Raw genomic sequence first — 20,181 nt, forward strand, 5'->3', positions numbered from 1 at the left:
CACGCACGCAACCTGGGAATCATTCTCGACTCAACGCTCTCAATGTCCAAGCAAGTCAATGCCGTCTCCTCCTCCTGCTTCAACACCCTCTGCATGCTCCGCAAGATCTACAGATGGATCCCGACAGATACAAGAAAGACAGTCACCCAGGCCCTCGTCAGCAGCAGACTCGACTACTGAAACGCCCTCTACGCAGGAGCCCCGACCAAGCTCATCAATCGACTACAACGCATCTAAAACACCTCGGCACGACTGATCCTTGATGTACCACGACACAGCCACATCACCCCCCACTTGAGAAACCTACACTGGCTCCCCGTCATCAAGAGGATATTCTTCAAGCTCCTCATCCACGCACACAAGGCACTCCACAAGACCGGCCCAGCCTACCTCAACAGATGGCTCTCCTTCTACACCCCCAACCACCAGCTATGCTCCGCCGACCTCTCACTCGCCACCGCCCGCGCATCTGAAGAACAACCACTGGTGGGAGATCCTTCTTCCACCTCGCCGCCAAGACATGGAACACCCTCCCACTGAGCCTATGACAGACCCAAGACCTGCTGACTTTCAGGAGGCTACAAAAGACCTAGCTGTTTGATCAGTAGCAGCCCCCCCAGCGCCTTGAGACCCTCGCTGGTATGTAGTACGCGTAACAAATGACTGATTGATCGATTGATTGATTGAATGGTGGCTGTGCCTACCAGGCACCGCCGTTGGGATTACAATGTCTCTCCCGGCCAGCTGTTCCATGGTGGTTCACCCACCATGGAAAGACTGGCAGAAAGGGACATTAGGGGCACTAATGGTGCCCCCCTCCATATATCACTGCACCATGTGGCAGGCACCACATAGTGCCTGTCACGTAATGCATGGATATGCTCTCTGTCTATTTCTTGTACTGCGGCGTGTGCAGCAGCATGCAACAGCTGCCACAATACAAGAGATAGGCAGTGCGACCGCCTTGGAGGCGATCACATTATAATGAGGTTGATGAGACAGCCGACAGCATATCAGGCTGTCCCGTTGTCCGATAGGGTGGCAGGTGGCATGAATGCACCTGTCACTCTAATCAGGACATAAATTATCTGATATGTATGGCTGCTTAGAAAGTGTTGCTCTATTTGATGTATTGGTGCTGAACTCTTTTAAGAATATATTAGGCCGGAGTAAAATGTAAATTACGGAGGGGTAATTCACACACATTTTTGTTCCACTGGACCAATATCATCAATGCCTCACTTTCCACAGGGTGCGTCCCAATTTCCCTCCAACTTTGCCAGATCACACCCATCCCTAAAAACCCCAAAGCCGACCCTAATGACCCCAATAACCTCCGCCCCATCTCTAACCTCCCCTTTCTCTCCAAAGCCCTTGCACAATGTGCCCTTCTCCAATTAGATTCACACATTGACTCCTTCAACCTACTTGACACTCTTCAATCTGGCTTCCGCAAAGGGTGCAGCAAAGAAACAGCATTGCTTAATATAGTTGATGATATCCACCTCGCCATAGATAAGGGACAGTCCTGCATACTCATTCTTCTTGATCTTTCCGCTGCTTTTGACACAGTAAACCACTCAACCCTTATTAAGGTACTTCAAGACCGGTTTGGCTTGAATGGTGCTGTCCTTAATTAATTTACCTCCTACTTCCAACACAGAACCCAACAAGTTAAAATTCAAAAACACCTCTCCTGTCCCACACCTGTCTCCCTTGGTGTCCCCCAAGGATCAATTCTCTCTCCCGCACTTTTCAACCTCTTCATGGAACCCCGACCCTCATACTCAAACAAACCGGAATAAATGACCACCTATATTCAGATGACACCCAACGGTACTATAAAATTAAATCACATACCGATATTCTCCACCTCAACTCCGCCCTAATCAAAATTCAAGCTTGGTTCTACTCCAATCACTTAAAGCTTAACCCCAGCAAGACCGAAATAATCCTATTCACTGCTAAAAACAATTCTCTCCCCATTCAGTCGTGGATCTCCCACCTCAATGCCCTCAACTGCTTTCTTTCCCTAGCTGAATCAGTTAAATCTCTTGGCATCACCATCAACAGAGAGTTAACGCTCAATTCCCATATAAAAAACTCGGCTAAGGGAGCTCTTCTCACACTCCGGCATCTTAAAAAAATCAAACCATTTATACCTGCTGAAGATTTCAAATTGATTGTCCAATCTTCAGTCCTCTCGAAAATTGACTACGGAAATGCTTTGATCGCAGGAACTCCCAAAATTCACCTTACCCTCCTCAAATCCATACTTAACTTAGCGGTAGGCTCACAACAGACTGCAAACGCTTCGATCCCATATCACAGACCCTCAAGACCCTTAAATTGCTCCCTGTTGAAGGACGTTCCTCCTATAAAATAGCCTCATTACACATAAAGCCCTCTACCAAAAAAAACAACTTACCTCTCAAATAAACTCAAGAAAGCAGGTTGCGCCCGACAGCTGAGAAGCACAAACTCTCTTCTCCTCATCCTCCCGATTCTAAAAAAACAAACCTCAAAATCCTGCTCTTTCTCTGGAAAAGCCCCCAGCATCTGGAATGCCCTGCCTAAAAATCTACGAGAAAAACCCTCCTATCTCAATTTCAAAAAAGACCTTAAAACACACATGCTCAACAAATACTGGGGCTCTTAATCCCCCTTATACTGCACATTCTACACCCTCCCTCTCCCCTATCTTCCTTTCCGCCACTCACTACATCCCCCATTCTCCTCCCTTTTTCTATCTCCTACCTTAAACCTCTCCCCAAACTATTTATGCCCGGCTAATTTAATCTTAGAGTAAACCCCTCCAAACCTAATCCACTCTCCACACCTTAACCTCTTTTCAACCTTCAACTCCACCCCATCATAACCGTTTACCCTTTTCTTTACAACTCCATTCAACTCGCATCTCACCCTATCCATGAACCATACCTTAGCCTGTTGAAACTAACCTTGTTGAATGCTCACAGTATAATGTTTATGTTACGACGTCCTCTTAATGTTATATCTTTCTGATGATCATCCTTTAACTTATCTCTCCAATAACGTGTATGTTAATTTTGTTATCTCTGTATATTTTCGTTGATTGCTTGTTTTGATACACTTGTCCTGTTATTCTTGTGACTATCAGACCTACAATGTTAAGCGCTCTGATCCCCTTTGGGTGAACCAGCGATATACAAAACTTTAATAAATAAAATAAATAAACATCATTAAGCCACTTTACGTAATTATGCACAGCTAAGGGTAAAAATGTACTTCAAATGGCACGATTCACTGTAACTTCTGCTAAAAATGTACTGCAAATGCACAAATACAATAGAACACAAGAAGTTGTTGTTTTCAGAATGCCTTTTTAAATGCATTGTCACACAAAAATTGATGCAAGGATTAACCCTGGGCGGAGTTGGCAAATTTGCACTACATGAAGCTACGCGAAGTACAAAAAAAACTCTGTCGCACTACGCGAGCAGCGGAGTACAGTAGAAAAATGTTGTTCGCGGTGATTGCTGAGTGCCGGATGCTTGTCCGCTTTGTGCAATCATTGCGAACAGCACCATGTACTGAGCAAGCTTACCTTTTTCTGCCACTCTAGTAGATTTTTACTCGAGGAGCAGCTTTCTCAACGTGAACAGGCAGTTTCTCAACATGAGCCGCCACGAGCATATGCGACCACTCGCAATGAGAAACCAGACCCTCCCGGGTTGAGAAATCTCACTGGGTGGTTTATTTTCCACACTTGCATTCGCCAACTTGATGTTGGTGATCGCGAACAAGGAAAAATCTCGCCAGGAGGTGGATTTCCCTCGCTCGCACTTGCCAACTTGACATTGGTGAATACGAGCAAGGAACAAAACTCCGCCGGAAACTCCGCAAACTCAACGAGCGGAGTGGAGTTCACCGCCCAGGGATAGCAAGGATGCATTTTGCGCTCCAATACACAGCATAATACAGACTTGCATTTTGAGGAATTACGTGTAGTTTTACTCAATTATGATGTAATTTCAGGTAATTATGCAAAAGCAAATTATATGAATTCCTCACACCCCTAGAATATGTGTTTATATTGATAATTTATTAAAGGATAATCTGGTTTCTTTGGTTTCCAAACCACATAGATCTCAAACCTCCTGCTCTCAAACTAACCATAATCTAATGTAGGCCCTGAATAAACGATCTGGGGAGAAGTCAGATATAGTGCAATGTCTGCTTCTTTATAAGGAACATTTGACTAAAAAGAACCATTGAATCAAGTACAAAGCCTGCAGAATCTCGTTGAGTCTGGTCATAAGAAAAATATCTGTCCTTTCTGGAAGATTATTAACTGCTCTTTTTTAAAATAATCTGTTGATTCTAAAATTCTTCCTGGCCTGTTTAGGGGCAGGGAAGCAATGACTGAATTTCGATCTCCTTATAGATCCGTATACCTTGATGAAAGAGGTTACAACCATAGGCTTTTATAGACCTGAAATCAGCTTTAGATAAAGTCAACAGTCCTAAGCTTTGGTCACTACTTGTTGCCATGGGGGTTAAGACAGGCATTGTGTACTTTTTGCATGACTTACTTTATGACATGCCCACCAGAGTAGGGTAAGGCATGAAGGGTGAATGAAGTGAGTCTTTTAGACAGTATAATAGCATGCAGCAAGGGTGTGTGTTGGTCCCAATCCTGTTTGTTTTATACTTTAATGAACTCGAATCTGCCTTATTACAAATGAGCCAGGACATACCTTCGGTGGGTTATAAACTCATTCCCATTGTTTTGCATGCAGATGATGCCATTTTGATGGCCCATACGGCCAAAAACCTTAACAAACTTATGAAAGTTTATAGACTTTATCCATACTAATATGGGGGGGGGATAAAAGCAGATACGTACAACGACTTTTCGACCATGGTCCCCGTGGGACGTGCACCGTGCTTTTCCTATTAAATGTAATGACATGCCGCCCGGCCCCCGGGATGCGGGCTGAATGGCTGTGTATGGTTTGGACTTCTTAGTGGACGGGGGGATGTCACGAGTGCACTGGTTGATTGTTTGTATCCTGTGGTTTCTAATTTTGCAATAAAAATATATTTAAAAAAAAAAAAAGACTTTATCCATACTAATATAATAAAGAGAGAGCCCAAACCTTTGAGGCGGGTAATCTCAGGAACCACAGCACCAATCACAATACCCAATACAGCGTTGGAAAGGGCAGTTGCAGCAGAAGGACATAGGCTATGCAGACGCCCACCATATACATTTAAAAGGTAAAAGAACCGTGCCAGCATAGTAGTCCCTTGTGGGCGTGTCTGCGTTGTGCGGTGGGCGTGTGCTGTGGGCGTGATAAACGCTGGGGGCGTGTGGTACGTTCCGCCCTTCATGCCATGTCTCATATCGTGTGCTAATCCCACCCTGCTCCCTTTAAATACCCCTGCACCCCATAGTCATAACCCACCCTTACTCCTTAAAATACACCAACACCCTTAAACACTGTAAATGTAAATGTACAGGAATTTATATAGCGCAAATCACCAAGCGGTTTCTAAGCGCTTGCTTAGGGAACCCGTCCTGGTATTCCCCTGTGAGATAACCCCGGCAGGGTATCCGCAAGGTGAAAGCCAGGCATCCCGCCGCGAGGGGCCGTTGTGGAGATTAAGCAAGCTATTGCCCAGAGTCGCAGAGTGTGAACCCGTGAATCGAGTAGGCACCGGAGCGAGAATTGTCAAATCCATGGACATTTTAGGACTCAAGACCCCGCCGAGCCGGGAATTGAACCCTGGTCCCGGGCTGACGTCTGCTTCCAGCTCTGCCTCCTCTAATCAGTGAGCCACACTTCTCCACACTAACCCATCTTAACCCTATAAATATACCCTGTACCCCAAAAGCCAAACCTATCCCTAAACCCTAAAAATACCCCTGTACCCCAAAACCCAAACCTACCCCTGAACCCTAAAAATACCACTGTACCCCAAAACCCAAACCTAGCCCTGAACCCTAAAATACCCCTGTACCCCAAAACCCAAACCTAGCCCTGAACCCTTAAAATACCCCTGTACCCCAAAACCCAAACCTACCCCTGAACCCTAAAAACACCCCTGTACCACAAAATCCAAACCTAGCCCGGAACCCTAAAAATAACCCTGTACCCCAAAACCCAAACCTACCCCTGAACCCTAAAACACCACTGTACCCCAAAACCCAAACCTAGCCCTGAACCCTAAAAATACCCCTGTACCCCAAAACCCAAACCTACCCCTGAACCCTTAAAATACCGCTGTACCCCAAAACCCAAACCTACCCCTGAACCCTAAACATACCCCTATACCCCAAAACCCAAACCTAGCCCTAAACCCTAAAAATACCCCTGTACCCCAAAACCCATACCTATCCCTAAACATAAGCATGAGCGCTAAATCCGCTCCGATCGCGGATTTTGCGAATTTTCGGTAAATTCGCGATCCGCGAACTCTCGCGAATTTGCCGAAAATTCGCAATCCGCGATCGGCGGATTCCGGGGGCAAAAGTTCAACCATTCCTGGTCTGTTGTAACTAATTTACGATGGCGCCGGCAAGCTGCCAGCGCCATCCTAAGATAGCTACTAAATTAGCTTCAACAGGAAGCTCTAATAGATAAGATAAAGCAGGTCATCGAGCGCCTGCTTTATTTAATCTATCAGAGCTTCCTGTTGAAGCTAATTTTGTAACTATCTTAGGATGGCGCTGGCAGCTTGCCGGCGCCATCGTAAATTAATTACTACAGACCAGGAATGGAATAATACCGTTGTGGAGGCTGGGCAGGTGTGCCTTCTTCCGAAATATACCGTCGAAAATCAGCTGTGACGCTGGACAAAGGCCTTTGCATCTTTGACCTTCACGCGCGCAATCCCCGTGCTGTTATGTGGCCAGGGGCTTCTGTCTCTACATCTGCTGCTCTGATCAGTCTCTGACCTTGTATACACACAAGAGCCATGTGCACTCGCATGGAAGCGCCGTCCGTTTGGCCCCGCCCACACACTCGCGGTGTGCACCGTCTTCCCGCCATTTGCCCACTATGATGGGCAGATCACTCAAGGGACCCCTGCGCCCTTCGGCGCGATTGCATAGTACCACACACCTGGCCGCTGTAGACAACTCTCTGCCACTTTAAGCAGCTGTAGTGTAGTAAAAGCACTATACATTTACCCAACGAGGTAGCACTTACTGATCATCCAGTAGAAAGTACTCCAGTTGAGTAGAGGTATGGCACAAAACGGTGGCGTCTTCTTGAATAAATACGAAGGGCAGGGTTCAATCTGGCACGATGGTCCACTCCTGGCATGGAAGCCACGCCCCCAAATCCGCCGATCCGCTAAATCCGCGGATTTTGCGGATCCACGATCCGTGAATCCGCAAATTCGTGAATCGTGGATCCGCAAAATCCGCCCATGCTTACCTAAACCCTAAAACTACCCCTGTACCTCATAACCCAAAACTATATCTGAACCCTTAAAATACCCAAACACCCCAAAACATATACCTCAGTACCCCAAAACATATACCCCTATACCCATACTTACCTTATCCAAACATTTTTAAAAAAACATGCTTTTACCATTCATGCATTTACAACGAATTTCGTTTTAAATGTATGCGTGGTAAAAGCATATAAAATGTAATGCCATACGTTATAATGGCATTGCGGAGTCATGGTACTTTCGTAATGAAAGTATGCGGAGTGATGGTTGCGCAAAGAAAGTTGCGGAATAATGGGTGTTTACCCTCCCCCGTAGTACATTGGTGGCACGGCGGCCCACATCTCCAGCAACATATTCATATTTTTTCACCACCCATTTGAAAAATGCACAGGTCTCTCTCATTGATGGCCAGCACGACATACACTTTTAGACACACCTCCCGCCACAAGTTCTAGAATTGCGAACTTTAGAGCTGGGAAGCTTCGTTCGGATCTCGGCATCAGCTCAACATCCTGTGATTCCAGGCAAATCGATTTGTCTCCCCGTGCCTACCACAAATGAATGTGTTCTTCTGTAATGTAAATTGAGCTCATGCCATGTTGTCGAGTTCGCGCTATATAATATTGCAAGGAAAAATAAAGTAGGGAAAGTCGAGTTCCCACACTACTGAACGCGCACTCTTAAGTGCATCAGCAGTGCACTGTGAATCGGAGCGTTTCACAGGCCTGTCGCAGATAAGAAATGCTATCTAAACGAAATCCTACAAAACAATATACTACTGGCCGGCAGCAATTCATACCGGACAACGTCGGGACGGGCTGCTAGTACCCTATAAAGATGGACAAATTCTGAGCACAATCTGTTCAAAATGTTATATAGTGGTGTAGGGGCCCAGATTTACGGATATTGGCACCTTTTCTGTTAAAAAGTATGTTTCTGGGGCGGTCCAGGCTTATTACTACTAAGGATTATACTTGAGAACAGTACTTGCTGGTCCCACCACCTGTCCTCAGTAGAAAGGTCTTTTATATATCTGAAGGCCAATGTTTTTACTTTTGCCTCCCTATTGGGTTCCAAAACTCTACCAAATATAGTTACATTTTACATAAACGAATGTGCTTCTTCTATGTGATAAAGTGCAGCTATTTGGGGCTTTGCTGATTTCAGAGTTTTGCAGGTGGAGTAAAAAAGATATTATAGATGGTTACTAGTACTCATGCAAAGTAGTCTGCATTATTCTGTTATTAAAATTGGGTATTTCCTAATTACAGGATATAATCCAGCTTGCCCAATTACTGTTGGTGGTATCTGTCTTGTCTAATCCTCATGCCGACTTAAACAGGCTGGTAATCAAGGACCACTTAGCTCAGGATTTAAATCTTAATTCTAAAAGGCCACGTTGTAAGAAATCCCCTTGTGGAGACCTGATCATTTTGTTAGTCTCGTGATCATTCATAAATTAGGTAAAAAATCTGGTACCAGCACTTTTTTACCTAATAAGAGGCTCTTGAACTAGTCAAGTCTGTAGTAAAATCCCTGCTTTTATTCAAAACACAGAAAGCCATGGAACCATATTTAATTATTGTTCAAATTACTGTGCATTATGCCTTTGCACTTCCAAAGAGGAGATCGGCATCTGATGGTTTAATCTTCAGTCCTTGTGACGCTCGTCCTCACAAAGTGGCATACATTTGACATTTTTTGCAAATGTTATGCATCGCCAAGAACTAGAATTTTTATTCCCGTACTTAAAGATCCAAATTTTAATAAGTGTAGACTTGCTTTTCTCTTTGTAGAATTTGATACAGCGTTTTCTGGGCCCACTCTCTTACAATATGTCTTCATTCATTCGATTAACCTTTCTTATATGCACTGCGAGGTTAGGAGAGTTTGTATTTCATCAATCAATATCAAATAGCAATGCAACCATTTCTGGCAACACAGTGAAGACCAGGAAGGGTAGCTAAGAGAAAGGTTTATTACAAATTCAAAGACACGTTAAGATACACAACTCTTAACACCATGTTATTAAAGTACAGAATAGAAATATGCAGACCCAACCTACAAAATGCATTTTGGCAGACCCATATTAGGCAAATAAGAAGTTTGGACACACCAAAAATATCCGATGCTCAGAGAAAAATTTCAGATTTGTTGTCTATTCATGCGTAAATCTAAATCACCTAAAGTAAAGTCCAAGTTAAAGGGATGGTCCTAGAATCCTAAGGGATCTCAAAGATTAGGACTTTCCATAAAGGAAATTAGAACTAAGCAAGGTAAAAATAAGTATGAAATGTGTCAGCACTGCAGAAGCTTGGAAAAAGAGTTTTTTTGGTTCAAGTAAGTGTTACACTAAGCCACGCTCAGCAAATAATCAAGGAAAGGATAGAGGACTAAACTTCTCAAAGGGATCTGGAATGGATCTAAAGAGACTCTGAAAAATGATCTGGGAAGAATCTGACAGGCATCTAAGGGGAATCTGAATCTCCAGCGATGTGAACATGTTTTTCGTCATGGTATTCTTCTCATGCTCTAGGTCTAGTACAGTAATGTATCTATTCTACAACTGACATTGTGTGTGAATACCTGCAAGAAATGTCATGGTATCAGAAAATAGAAACTAGCATTTATGCAGCATATCAAATTATAGGCCTAAATTATCAATTTAAAGTATTAGCAAGAGTACTCATTTGGATATGCATGTGCACATTTAAACACAAAATAATATGAATGATCAATGTATTAGGTTCACATTACATAAAGCATACAGTAAATACTTTAAATAATTACGTGTAAGTATGGGTAAGAACTACATTTAAATGAAATATATGAAATAATAATGCACACATTACATGAACTCCTTGTAGTTTCTAGTGCAATCGCATTCTTCATACATTAAAATGGTTTCCTATTCAATTATCTAAACAGTATTCAATGTATTAAGGCACACATTAAGAAAGTCGAATTTCAGATTTATACTGTACATTTCTATTAAGTAAGGGTGGTTTATTAATTCCTCATGTAATACGGCTAAATAGATAGTTTGAGTAAATTCACTAGTCCCACAATAAATGCATTGTAATAATAATGTCATATGCAGCACTTATTTCAATATTATTAGACCACATAGGAATCAAATGCTATGCATATTCATGTCACATATCTGTTATGAAGTTGTGACATATTTGTGATGTGTAAAGGATGGGTAAATTTGCCCTGCACCAAATTAATGTATAATGCATGCGTGTCAGTAGTCTGCTGCTATTAAGATTAGGAATAAGATGGACTCAGGAATTCCATGCTCTCATATGCTCCATTTCATACTCCTGCTTGCTATAATATATTATCTATTTTTAGTTATTTTATGTTTTTGTGGATGAATTTTATTGTGTTTAATTTGTTACTTCCTGTTTTAGTTTTTATACCAAATAAAGTGTGAATTGATTGATGGATTACTAAAATTTCAAGTGGATAAACAGCATTTTGTTTTGTTACTTAATCGTTTTAGAATCAATGTCAAAAAGCTTGTCTATGAATTGAGTGTAACTAACAATCAAAATGCACATTTCTCATGACCTTTTCACACTGTTCAATGGCTTGCTGATTTTAGTTTTTCATATACATACCTTCATCATCATCACTTTATAAGCATAGAATTTTTTGCCTTTTCCCTTGCCAAGTGCTCCTTCAAATTTCTCAACGAAAGCTTGTGAATCTCTAGAGAGGAAAATAAAAGTTCAATTTAACAAAAAAGCACAGACTACAGATATAGCATATACTGAGGGTGGTTGATTTGTGTGTGACAGTATTTAGTTCTTTGCTCAGATTCTCATGGATATACAAGCACGTGTAGACATGAGAAATTTGGCATTTTTAGTGTGTGTCTGCTAACATCAATGTACCACCACCTTCTGAGGGAAATCTGGAATTGTATATATTGATGACAAGATTTGGAGGGGGATAAGATGATCTATGTAGAGTTTCAAGAAGTAATCACTTTCTCTTCTCCAGTATGCAAAGCAGTTACTATGGCAAAATATGCTGAAGGTTCCACAGCCAACTGGCTTGTGTTTAACTTATCAGTAGACACAGCTTTATTTAGTGTACAACCACTTTTGCAATTTAGAAAATCTGGTTTTCCACTGATAAAAGGAATAACTCAAACAATAATGTTCATGTGAGTAAATCTACTCTCAGTGGTGGAGATGGCAAGGGGGTAAGATATTCCAAAGCTTACATTTTTCCAGGTTTTCACAAACTTATCTCCAATTCATACCCACCCTTGAAAAGGTTGAAGGTGGAATCTTGTCAAGGGCAAGTGCAAACATCTATCCAGGGAGTGAATTTTAAGTGAATAATTCTCAAAAGTGGCGGGCCCCCTGGATAGAGCTCTCTTCAAAGGTCAAAATATTCTGGGACTGGTTTCAGGGTATTACCCCCTCATCAGCCAGGCTAGCTTAAAACCTGTGGTACAGCGAGCAAGGGATCCATGTCGGTGCATTCTCATTCCACTTAGGGCAAGAAGTGCTCTGTACTGGGTGAATGTATGAAATTGTTCAGCATTCTGTCCATCAAGTGTTCTTTTTGCATTTGTCATGGTATGCCCTGATGTGGGTGCCGTGCTCCCCATGCCACTGGAGTCATGCTAGCCTAGGTGATAAGGGGTGAAACCCCAAAACTGGTCCCAGGATGATTGTCCATGGAGGACTTGGCCTGGCAGTTTGGGCTGGACGGTTCCCATGGGGAGCAATGTCAAGACTGATTTGCATTTGGCTGGGTTGGAGGTGGAATGGCATGTGGAGCAAAGAAAGATGGATTTTGCCCAGATCCCAGTACTGGAGAGAATGTTTGACAATGCCCAGCATTCTGTCCATTAATTGTTCTTTTTGCACTTATTACCCCGAGTGGGACTGGTATGCCCAGACGTGGGTCCGGTGCTCTCCATGCCACTGGAATCAAGCAAGCCTGGCTGATTAGGGGTGAAACCCCAAAACCGGTCCCAGGATGCTAGTGTCCGGTCAAGGGAGTACCTGGTCTGGCAGTTTGGGCTGGAGTGTTACTATTGGGAGCAGGTTCAAGACTGATTTGCATATGGCTCGGTTAAAACTGGAATGGCATGAGGAGCAAAAGCACTATACATTTAGGCCCGGATCTCTGTACTGGGGTGAATGTTTGACATTGTTTAGCATTCTGTCCATCACATGTTTGTTTTGCTTTCTCTCCCAAAGTGTGCCAGGTATGCCCGGATCTGGGTCCCGGGCTCACTGTGCCTCTAGATTCAAGCTAGCCTCGCTGATGGAGGTTAATACCCCGAAACCGGTCTCAGGATGCTTATTTCTGGTCCAGGGAGGACCTGGATTGGCAGTTTGGTCTGGAATGTTCCCATGAGGGGCAGCGTCAAGATTGATGTGCATATGGCTGGGCCTAAACTGGGGTGGCATGGTGAACAAAAGAACAATGGATTTAAGTCAGATCTCTTGACTGGAGGTGAATGTTTTTTGTGCTCCTCATTCCATTCATGAATTGTGTGTTTTTTAGGTTTTCAGATGAGCCTTTAGAAGGCTTTGTTGTGAATTCCAAAAAAAGTCCGCAATCTTCACTAACGAGGATTTGCAGATCCGTAGATTTGCGTGGTTCAGGCAACATGTGTTCTGTGAATGATTAGAAAATGAGGGAGTAATAAATAAGGAGATAAATGAAAAATGTAAGAAAACAACCTATCTTTATCTCAAAGACCGTGATGCACAATGCAGCAAACTAGATCAGAGAATAGGAACATGACCACACAGATTGCACATATTTCAGAATGTGTTCTTTAAATACCAAAGCACCTTAACAATATTGAAAGTTGTTGGGACATAATGTGACCAAGCAGAAGAAAGATGGTGATGGCTGAGTTCCTTTCTATAGTCATGGAGCTCCGAGATAATTTGCAAAGTACTTTTACTTACAGTCGAATATGCTTTATTCCTTGTAAAGCATGGGGACAGCCATCAACTAATCCCATACATTTTTCTATTAGGATCATTTAGCATTCCAAAACATCCATGTGTACCACCCAGATTCTATAATAAGACTACAGCACCATAATTATGCTAGATTTAAGGTTACAGTGTAAAATATGAAGTATAACATATGATTTGTGTTTGCAACAAGTTGTACCATGTTTGTCGCTCTCCAACTCAACCAGCCTTTTGGTGTCTATAACCCGTCAGAGACATACTATAAGTGGATCTGTAAATACTGAGAACTTAAACATTTGGGGTAGCTGAAAAATGTAACTAGATTACTCTACATTTCAATCATTACCACACAGTTGTAAAGATTTATTTCTGAATCAGTTTAGAGAAAATAACACAAAAATGTATACAGCCCATCATTCTTTATGCTCAGATGGCTAAAGTGTCTAATATAGATCACTTTCATATGGTGCTTTAACTTCAATGGACTCTAGAAAATTACAAGGGCAGTCTTCCCTACAAGAACCAGTGTGTGAAGAATTTTAGTGAAACAAACGCTCTTAGTGATATACTTAATTATAAAATAAAACAAGGCAACAATGGCTGTATACAGTTGTACTGTTCAAAACATAATTCAGGAGAAAGAAAGAGTAGTCAAAGCAAGTTATGCAAAACATTATTATATGTTTATATATATCTATATATAAAATGTGCATAGTGTACCATGTGAGAAAATGTAACTAAACAGAACAATAATATACAATAAAGATATATAACAAAATAAGCAATATAATTGTATGTGTTCCATAGAAGGACAAACAACCATGTAAGCATCCATATGTCACAGGAATTATGATAAATCTGTGTCCTTGTATTAATTAGGGAAATTTCAAATTAGATTTGCTTGTGTTACATAAGTGTCAAAGATGTTTTGACCCAGTTGAGAATATTGGGTCCCATCAGGACCAACAAAAATAAGGGACACCTAAAAGATAGAGAAAAACACAATGACTACTCTGTAAAAACCAATAGTAGAGTGTCAAACTAATTAATAATTGACACTATACGGTAGTGGTCATCTTCTGGATTCAAAAACAGGTACAGAACAGTGTCACTTGGATATGCAGTGACCGTCATCACAGTGATTATTGCTGCATTTATACCCAGAGACCCCTACAGCCCATTTCCAATGTATGATCTTTTAGATATTTTTTTATGGCCTACTTTGGCGTAATTATGTGAATATATAACTCACTTAGGACAAAATGGTTCTCGCTACTTCTACAGAATGAGATGCGTTGTTTTATGTTGTGCCTTATAATGGCTGTATTCGCATATCTTGTGCATGGGAGGTGCATAACTGTATAGAGGAAATTATCATTCCTGCATGCACGCACATGCATTAAATTTAAGTTTGAGTTCTATATATATACATAGTGCCATGTATTGAATGAGGTAATTAGCACACAGGAATTGATTCCTGCTCGTAGTGTCCAATGTTAATTGATGCAAATCATAATCATTTAGCAGTACATTTTATTGACATATTTTCCATTATGGTTTCATTTAAAATAATGTACTTTCGAAGTGAGCACAATATGAATGTTTTTTACACTTTTACTGATGTCATTTAATGGTTCGTCTAGACATATTCTGTTTACTATGTCTTTTGCATGTTGGGGATTGGCTTGCACTATTTAAGGGCCAATTACAATGTTGGTTGGAAAGGCTCCTAACAGCATTCGGGTTTGTCCGAATTAGATTCGGAACCCGTGTTTCTGACCAACTCGGAAACACATTCGACCAACCGATTATCATAGTCGGAAACTGTTTGGTCGTTCCAACTCTGTTCCGACCAGCATTTGGAGAAACAGACACGGTCAGAGCAGAATATTACATGTCTATGGACCGTGTTTCCGGCTGACACATTACAATGTGGGATTAAGAAAGCCTTTCTGAATTGGTTTGTCAGACACAGATTGGCCCGTAGCAGGCCACCTTTCACCCAGAGACCTCTGGTTGGGGCCCATAGGGATAACAATGGATCCCCTATTTCCAACCTTGCATGGTGTGACAGGCACCAAGGGGTGCCCGCCAAAGGGTGCAAGGTTTTCCGTGACCAACACTTTTTTCAACGGCAGCCTGTGTTGCCGGTCGGAACACATGCTTCCATTGAAGTCAATGGGAGTCCAACCAAACAGTGTTCGGAGACATCATAATTGGTCGGTCTGACATCCTGAATACTACTCGGACGGGAAACATTCCGACACTGAGTTGGTTCGAATGCTTTCTGACCGACATCATAATGAGGCCGTTAGATTCTAAAGATGATAGAACCTGCACTTGAGAAAGTCTGTAACACTATTGTATGGCGTTTTAGATTCCGGAAGAATTTTCCCGATTCATGCCCTTATATAGGTACAATTAACGTTGCCCTTATATATGCATAGAAATCAAGCCCTTATTTAGGCATAGTCCATGCTACCCAAATACAGGCATGGCAACTTCCATCCGTTCTCCAAACGTCACAACGATTTCTTGGAAAACCAGACTCTTAAGCAGAAGGGACTTCCCCTAGCCTGGATATTGATTTCTCCAAGAAACTCATTTTTATGCTTGAACAACTATTCCTTAGGGGTTCATCCATGACGTTCATATGCCCAACTTTACGTCAAAGCTGGCATTCCTAAACACCTTCAAGGTATAAATATACCTTCACTTGCTAAGGCAAAAGCACGGTGTGGTTCGGTGCAGCTCGACTACCTACTTGCCCGACGCAGCTCGCTACAGCAAGTGCCGAAGGAAGCCAACTTTCCAGCTGACGCACTGATCAGAAGCTGTCCTCCTCTGCCAAGAATCCAGCTCAAGTGTTTCTGACTCCCATTGCGGGGTGTTGGGAAATCGAGTCCAAGACAGAGATACCAACCTCCTTCATTCTAAGGTATGGAGCTGATTAGAACCTAGAGATTCTTGGCAAAAAACCTAAACCTATGCTAAAGACCACACTTCTTCCCTGGTACTAGACCTAGGTTAGGTACATTGGGGTAGGCATATTTTAGAAGCACCAGTTGAGTATTTTAGCCTGTGTTATTTATGTATGTATTTTTAAATATCATAGCACAAGACAATGCTATTACAGTATTATTTTATACTACTGCTTACGCTGTATGCATTATACTTTGCATTCTGTTTAACGATTGTAGCAGTTTACCTCTCTTGCATGAGAAAGAAGACTGTTCAATAAACCCCTTTCATTGAAACGTCGTTCTCTCTATTTTCTTTGCAACTCTGTAGAAACGAAGCATGCACGATTGACTGATTAAAATAGTTATCTATTGTTTCCACGACTCTGAAGATATTTTTTCCAGTCCTAGGGAAACAAAGTAGTCATTTTTATGCGGTTGTCAGAAACTAATCCCTTCTTGTGTATTCCAGAAAGCTTCTAGTGAACTCTGAGCTAGCTGGCACTCACAATAAGTTTAGTATAATCGATAGAGACATACTGACCTCATTCCTATGTCATATCTATAGGGTATATTATTCCAATGCGCAGAGCCTATTGGGAATATAGGAATACACTACATGGTGCCCAACATTTGGTAAGGCACTAATTTTACGCTAGATACTAAAGTAACTCATTTGTGCTTTTCTCAGAGACCCCTTTTTCCGTAATACTCCAATAGAAATCTGTGGGGGTAAAAGGATAATATCCCCATAGCTGATTAGGATGAAACATCCTATGTATTAACATCCTATGTATTAGCTTTTTGGTTTGTTCAACGTTGAAGGATACAGTGTTCCAAAATATTGTGCACTTTATCTTTGTTTCCTAGAAACTTGCTCTGCAAATTTTCATTAAACAATGTCGAATAACGGCAACAACACTGAGATCCAGCAGCTTTTAACTTAACAGGTTTTAATGAAACCGACGAGGATGCTATATGCATGCCTATGAATTTAAGGAAAGCCATCACTATAAAAGTTATAAAAAATGACCTAACATCGAGAGGTGGTAGGATAGTTTTTGTGATAGAGGCACATGAATCTCATAAGACAGAGGTATTCTGTTTGTGGATAGTTTTCCCTGAAGCAAATCCAGTAACACAGATATTTCCCTTCTACAATGAAGAGAAATATATTCCTTTCGAGGATATAGAAATTCCACTAACTTACCAGCAGCATGAACTCTGGTTTAAAGGCACCCTAAAACATTTGAATCGCATTACCAGGCTCAGTCTACTAGGTAAACTAGGAGCAATATGGCCGGTCTTAGCCAGCTATACACCACATCCTGGCATTGAAGAAATGTCAGATGTGGAATTACGAACTCAACTTAAAGAGTTGATCAAAATATATAGACAATTGGTTCAATATGTCATGCAGACTCTCACAGTCCAACCTGCAATAGTGATCCCTCAACATACATCTCACCAGGGGAATACACTAAAAATGACACCATAGACTTTACACTAAGTCATTGGTAAGTTACCTGCAAAGAGGGAACAAATTCCATTCTGGATAGCTCAAACAATTACTCAAATCGAAGCAGTATTTCCTAATACTACCCTTCATGAGAAACACAGAATTTTAACAATCTCTTTACCAATGGAGATCGCACCACATCTGGAGGACTGCAACACTTGGGGTACAGTCTTCACTGCTATCTTCACTAAAACACATGGTGTTTGGTCCATGGCGGTAATACCAGATGTCCTGAAACAGATTCAAAATGAATACGGAGCACAGCCTGCTTTAAATTTAGGTATGAAATTACTGAAAGATTTTAAACAGGTATCAGCTATAATATTAGCTATTATTAAAGGTGAAGCAGCATCAGTGGCGATCCCCCAGAAGTTAAGGGAATTTGACGTAAGGGAGCAACCACAAGAATTAGCCAGAATAATTGATAAATCCTATGAAGAATTAGGTAGAGACAGTTTGGGTGGTAAACCAGTTAAACCCCAACTATCTGAAAGTCCTGAAAAGGTCTTCACTAAATACACTCCTACTCCTTCTAAAAAGAAGTGGGAAAACACCAAACAAACTTCTAAAGAGAAGCGTTCTCATTCCAGAGGTAGGTCTCCTCAAAAGGAGCCCTCTGAAATGAGGTATAACCTCAGGAATAGGGATAAATTGGGAAAACCTGATAGATATCAAGATACTGATGCACGTTCCTTTCGTACCTTTCAGACCTCGTCACAGATATCCGAAAGAAGAGGACGGTCAGAACACAAGGAAGAACGCATGAAGTCCAAAGACGATCAACACGTTCAGAAAAACAAGAAACCTTAATTCACCAAAAAGAAGGTATCAGGTCTAAAGATCAGACATGCCGAGGATGTTGAGGACACAACTCAAGAACGGGGAATGGGCTCAGGCAATTTTGGACAGCGCAGCAGAAGTCACCATAGCTTGCAAGAACTTGAAGGATCATCTGGAGACAGTGGACTTGAATGAATTCATTCAGGTTGAGACTTCATTCAAGTTGAAACTGCAGATACCAGGGTTAATTCTCCACATAAGTTATATGAAGTAACACTCCGGATGGAGGGAGACATACCAAGAAAGATAAGAGCTCTCTTTTGGGATCGACTTTCTAAGGATTATGACCAATGTTCCCTCTAATAATTTTTCTCTGTGTGCGGCAGAGTACGGTCTGTGCGCTGCAGCCAACCTGTGTGCACCTAGAACCTGCCTGCGTGTGGAGACCAAGGCTTTGAGTGGGATCAAAATACTCGGGGATCTTTCAAAAGGGTGTAACTGATGCAATTAAGGGTGCGGCTTAAAAGCAATTAACATAAAAATATGTGCATCGCATAGTGTGCCACCCTACTGATATTTTGCTGCTTCTGTCATTGCATCCAGATATATAATACAAGTAACATTACACCTACAAGAAGACAAGACTATTGGCTTTGTCAATGGTTGTTTCATGCATCAAGTTGTATATAATATTGAAAATGCTTCCACTCACGTGGTTGGGGTTGTGGCTTAATACTCGAGCTGTCGATTTAGGAGATGGATTTTTAGTCTCGGTCAGCCTAACATCCTGTGATTCTGGGCAAATCAATTAATCTCCCCATGCATACAAAAAAAGATATAATAATAAATCAAGTGCTCCAAAACTTTCGGATTGAGTTTGCACTATATAAAAACTTGCTGCATTTCTTTTCTAAATGCGGGGTAGAAACCATAACAGATGGAGAAAGAATGAGGAAAATAGAGGGAAAGAGAAAGGGAGGGCAGAAAGGAAGAATGAAATATAGGAAATATGAAAAGGAGGAAGAAACTGCGACAAGAAGGTCCGGTCAATAAAAGGATGGATAACAAGGTGAAAGGTTTGAGAGATGGAAGAGCAAAATTATATTTGCATGCGTGGGTGCACATAAGAATGGATTGAAGGATGAATGTTTGGATAAATGAATGAAACCTGGATGGAAGGGTGAAAGGATGGGTGATTGATAAAAGGTGGGTGAAATGATAGATGGCTGGATGGATGAATGCAATGGTAAAGGAAGGATGGATGTATTAGATGAAAAGACAGACGGATGGGAGCATGAATAGACAGATGAAATGGATGCAGGATGAAAGGCTTAAAGGTTTGAGAGATTAATAGATAGGAGGAATGAAAGGACCTCTTTTAGGGAGGACAGACCTTACTAGCTTCACTCTCCTGATGGAATTTGAGGTACCGGTTGAATTTGTGGGGAGGGGGTTTAGTGTTCTATTTTCCCACAATACGTCTTCGACAACAGCTAACAGCTGTCTATAG

General features: G+C 41.7%; 1 protein-coding gene across 1 annotated transcript in view; it reads right to left on the bottom strand.

The window, feature by feature from the left end:
* The window catches only part of LOC144784130 (transmembrane channel-like protein 2), a 415,583-nt gene that overhangs the window by 374,047 nt on the left and 21,355 nt on the right, over positions 1-20,181 (bottom strand). Inside the window, exon 3 of the mRNA XM_078662812.1 lies at positions 11,076-11,166. Coding sequence (XP_078518938.1) covers positions 11,076-11,166 — 91 coding nt within the window. The remainder of the gene's footprint in view (positions 1-11,075; positions 11,167-20,181) is intronic.

The sequence above is a fragment of the Lissotriton helveticus genome, chromosome 10 (assembly GCF_964261635.1).
Source record: "Lissotriton helveticus chromosome 10, aLisHel1.1, whole genome shotgun sequence".
Classification (NCBI taxonomy): Eukaryota; Metazoa; Chordata; class Amphibia; order Caudata; family Salamandridae; genus Lissotriton; species Lissotriton helveticus.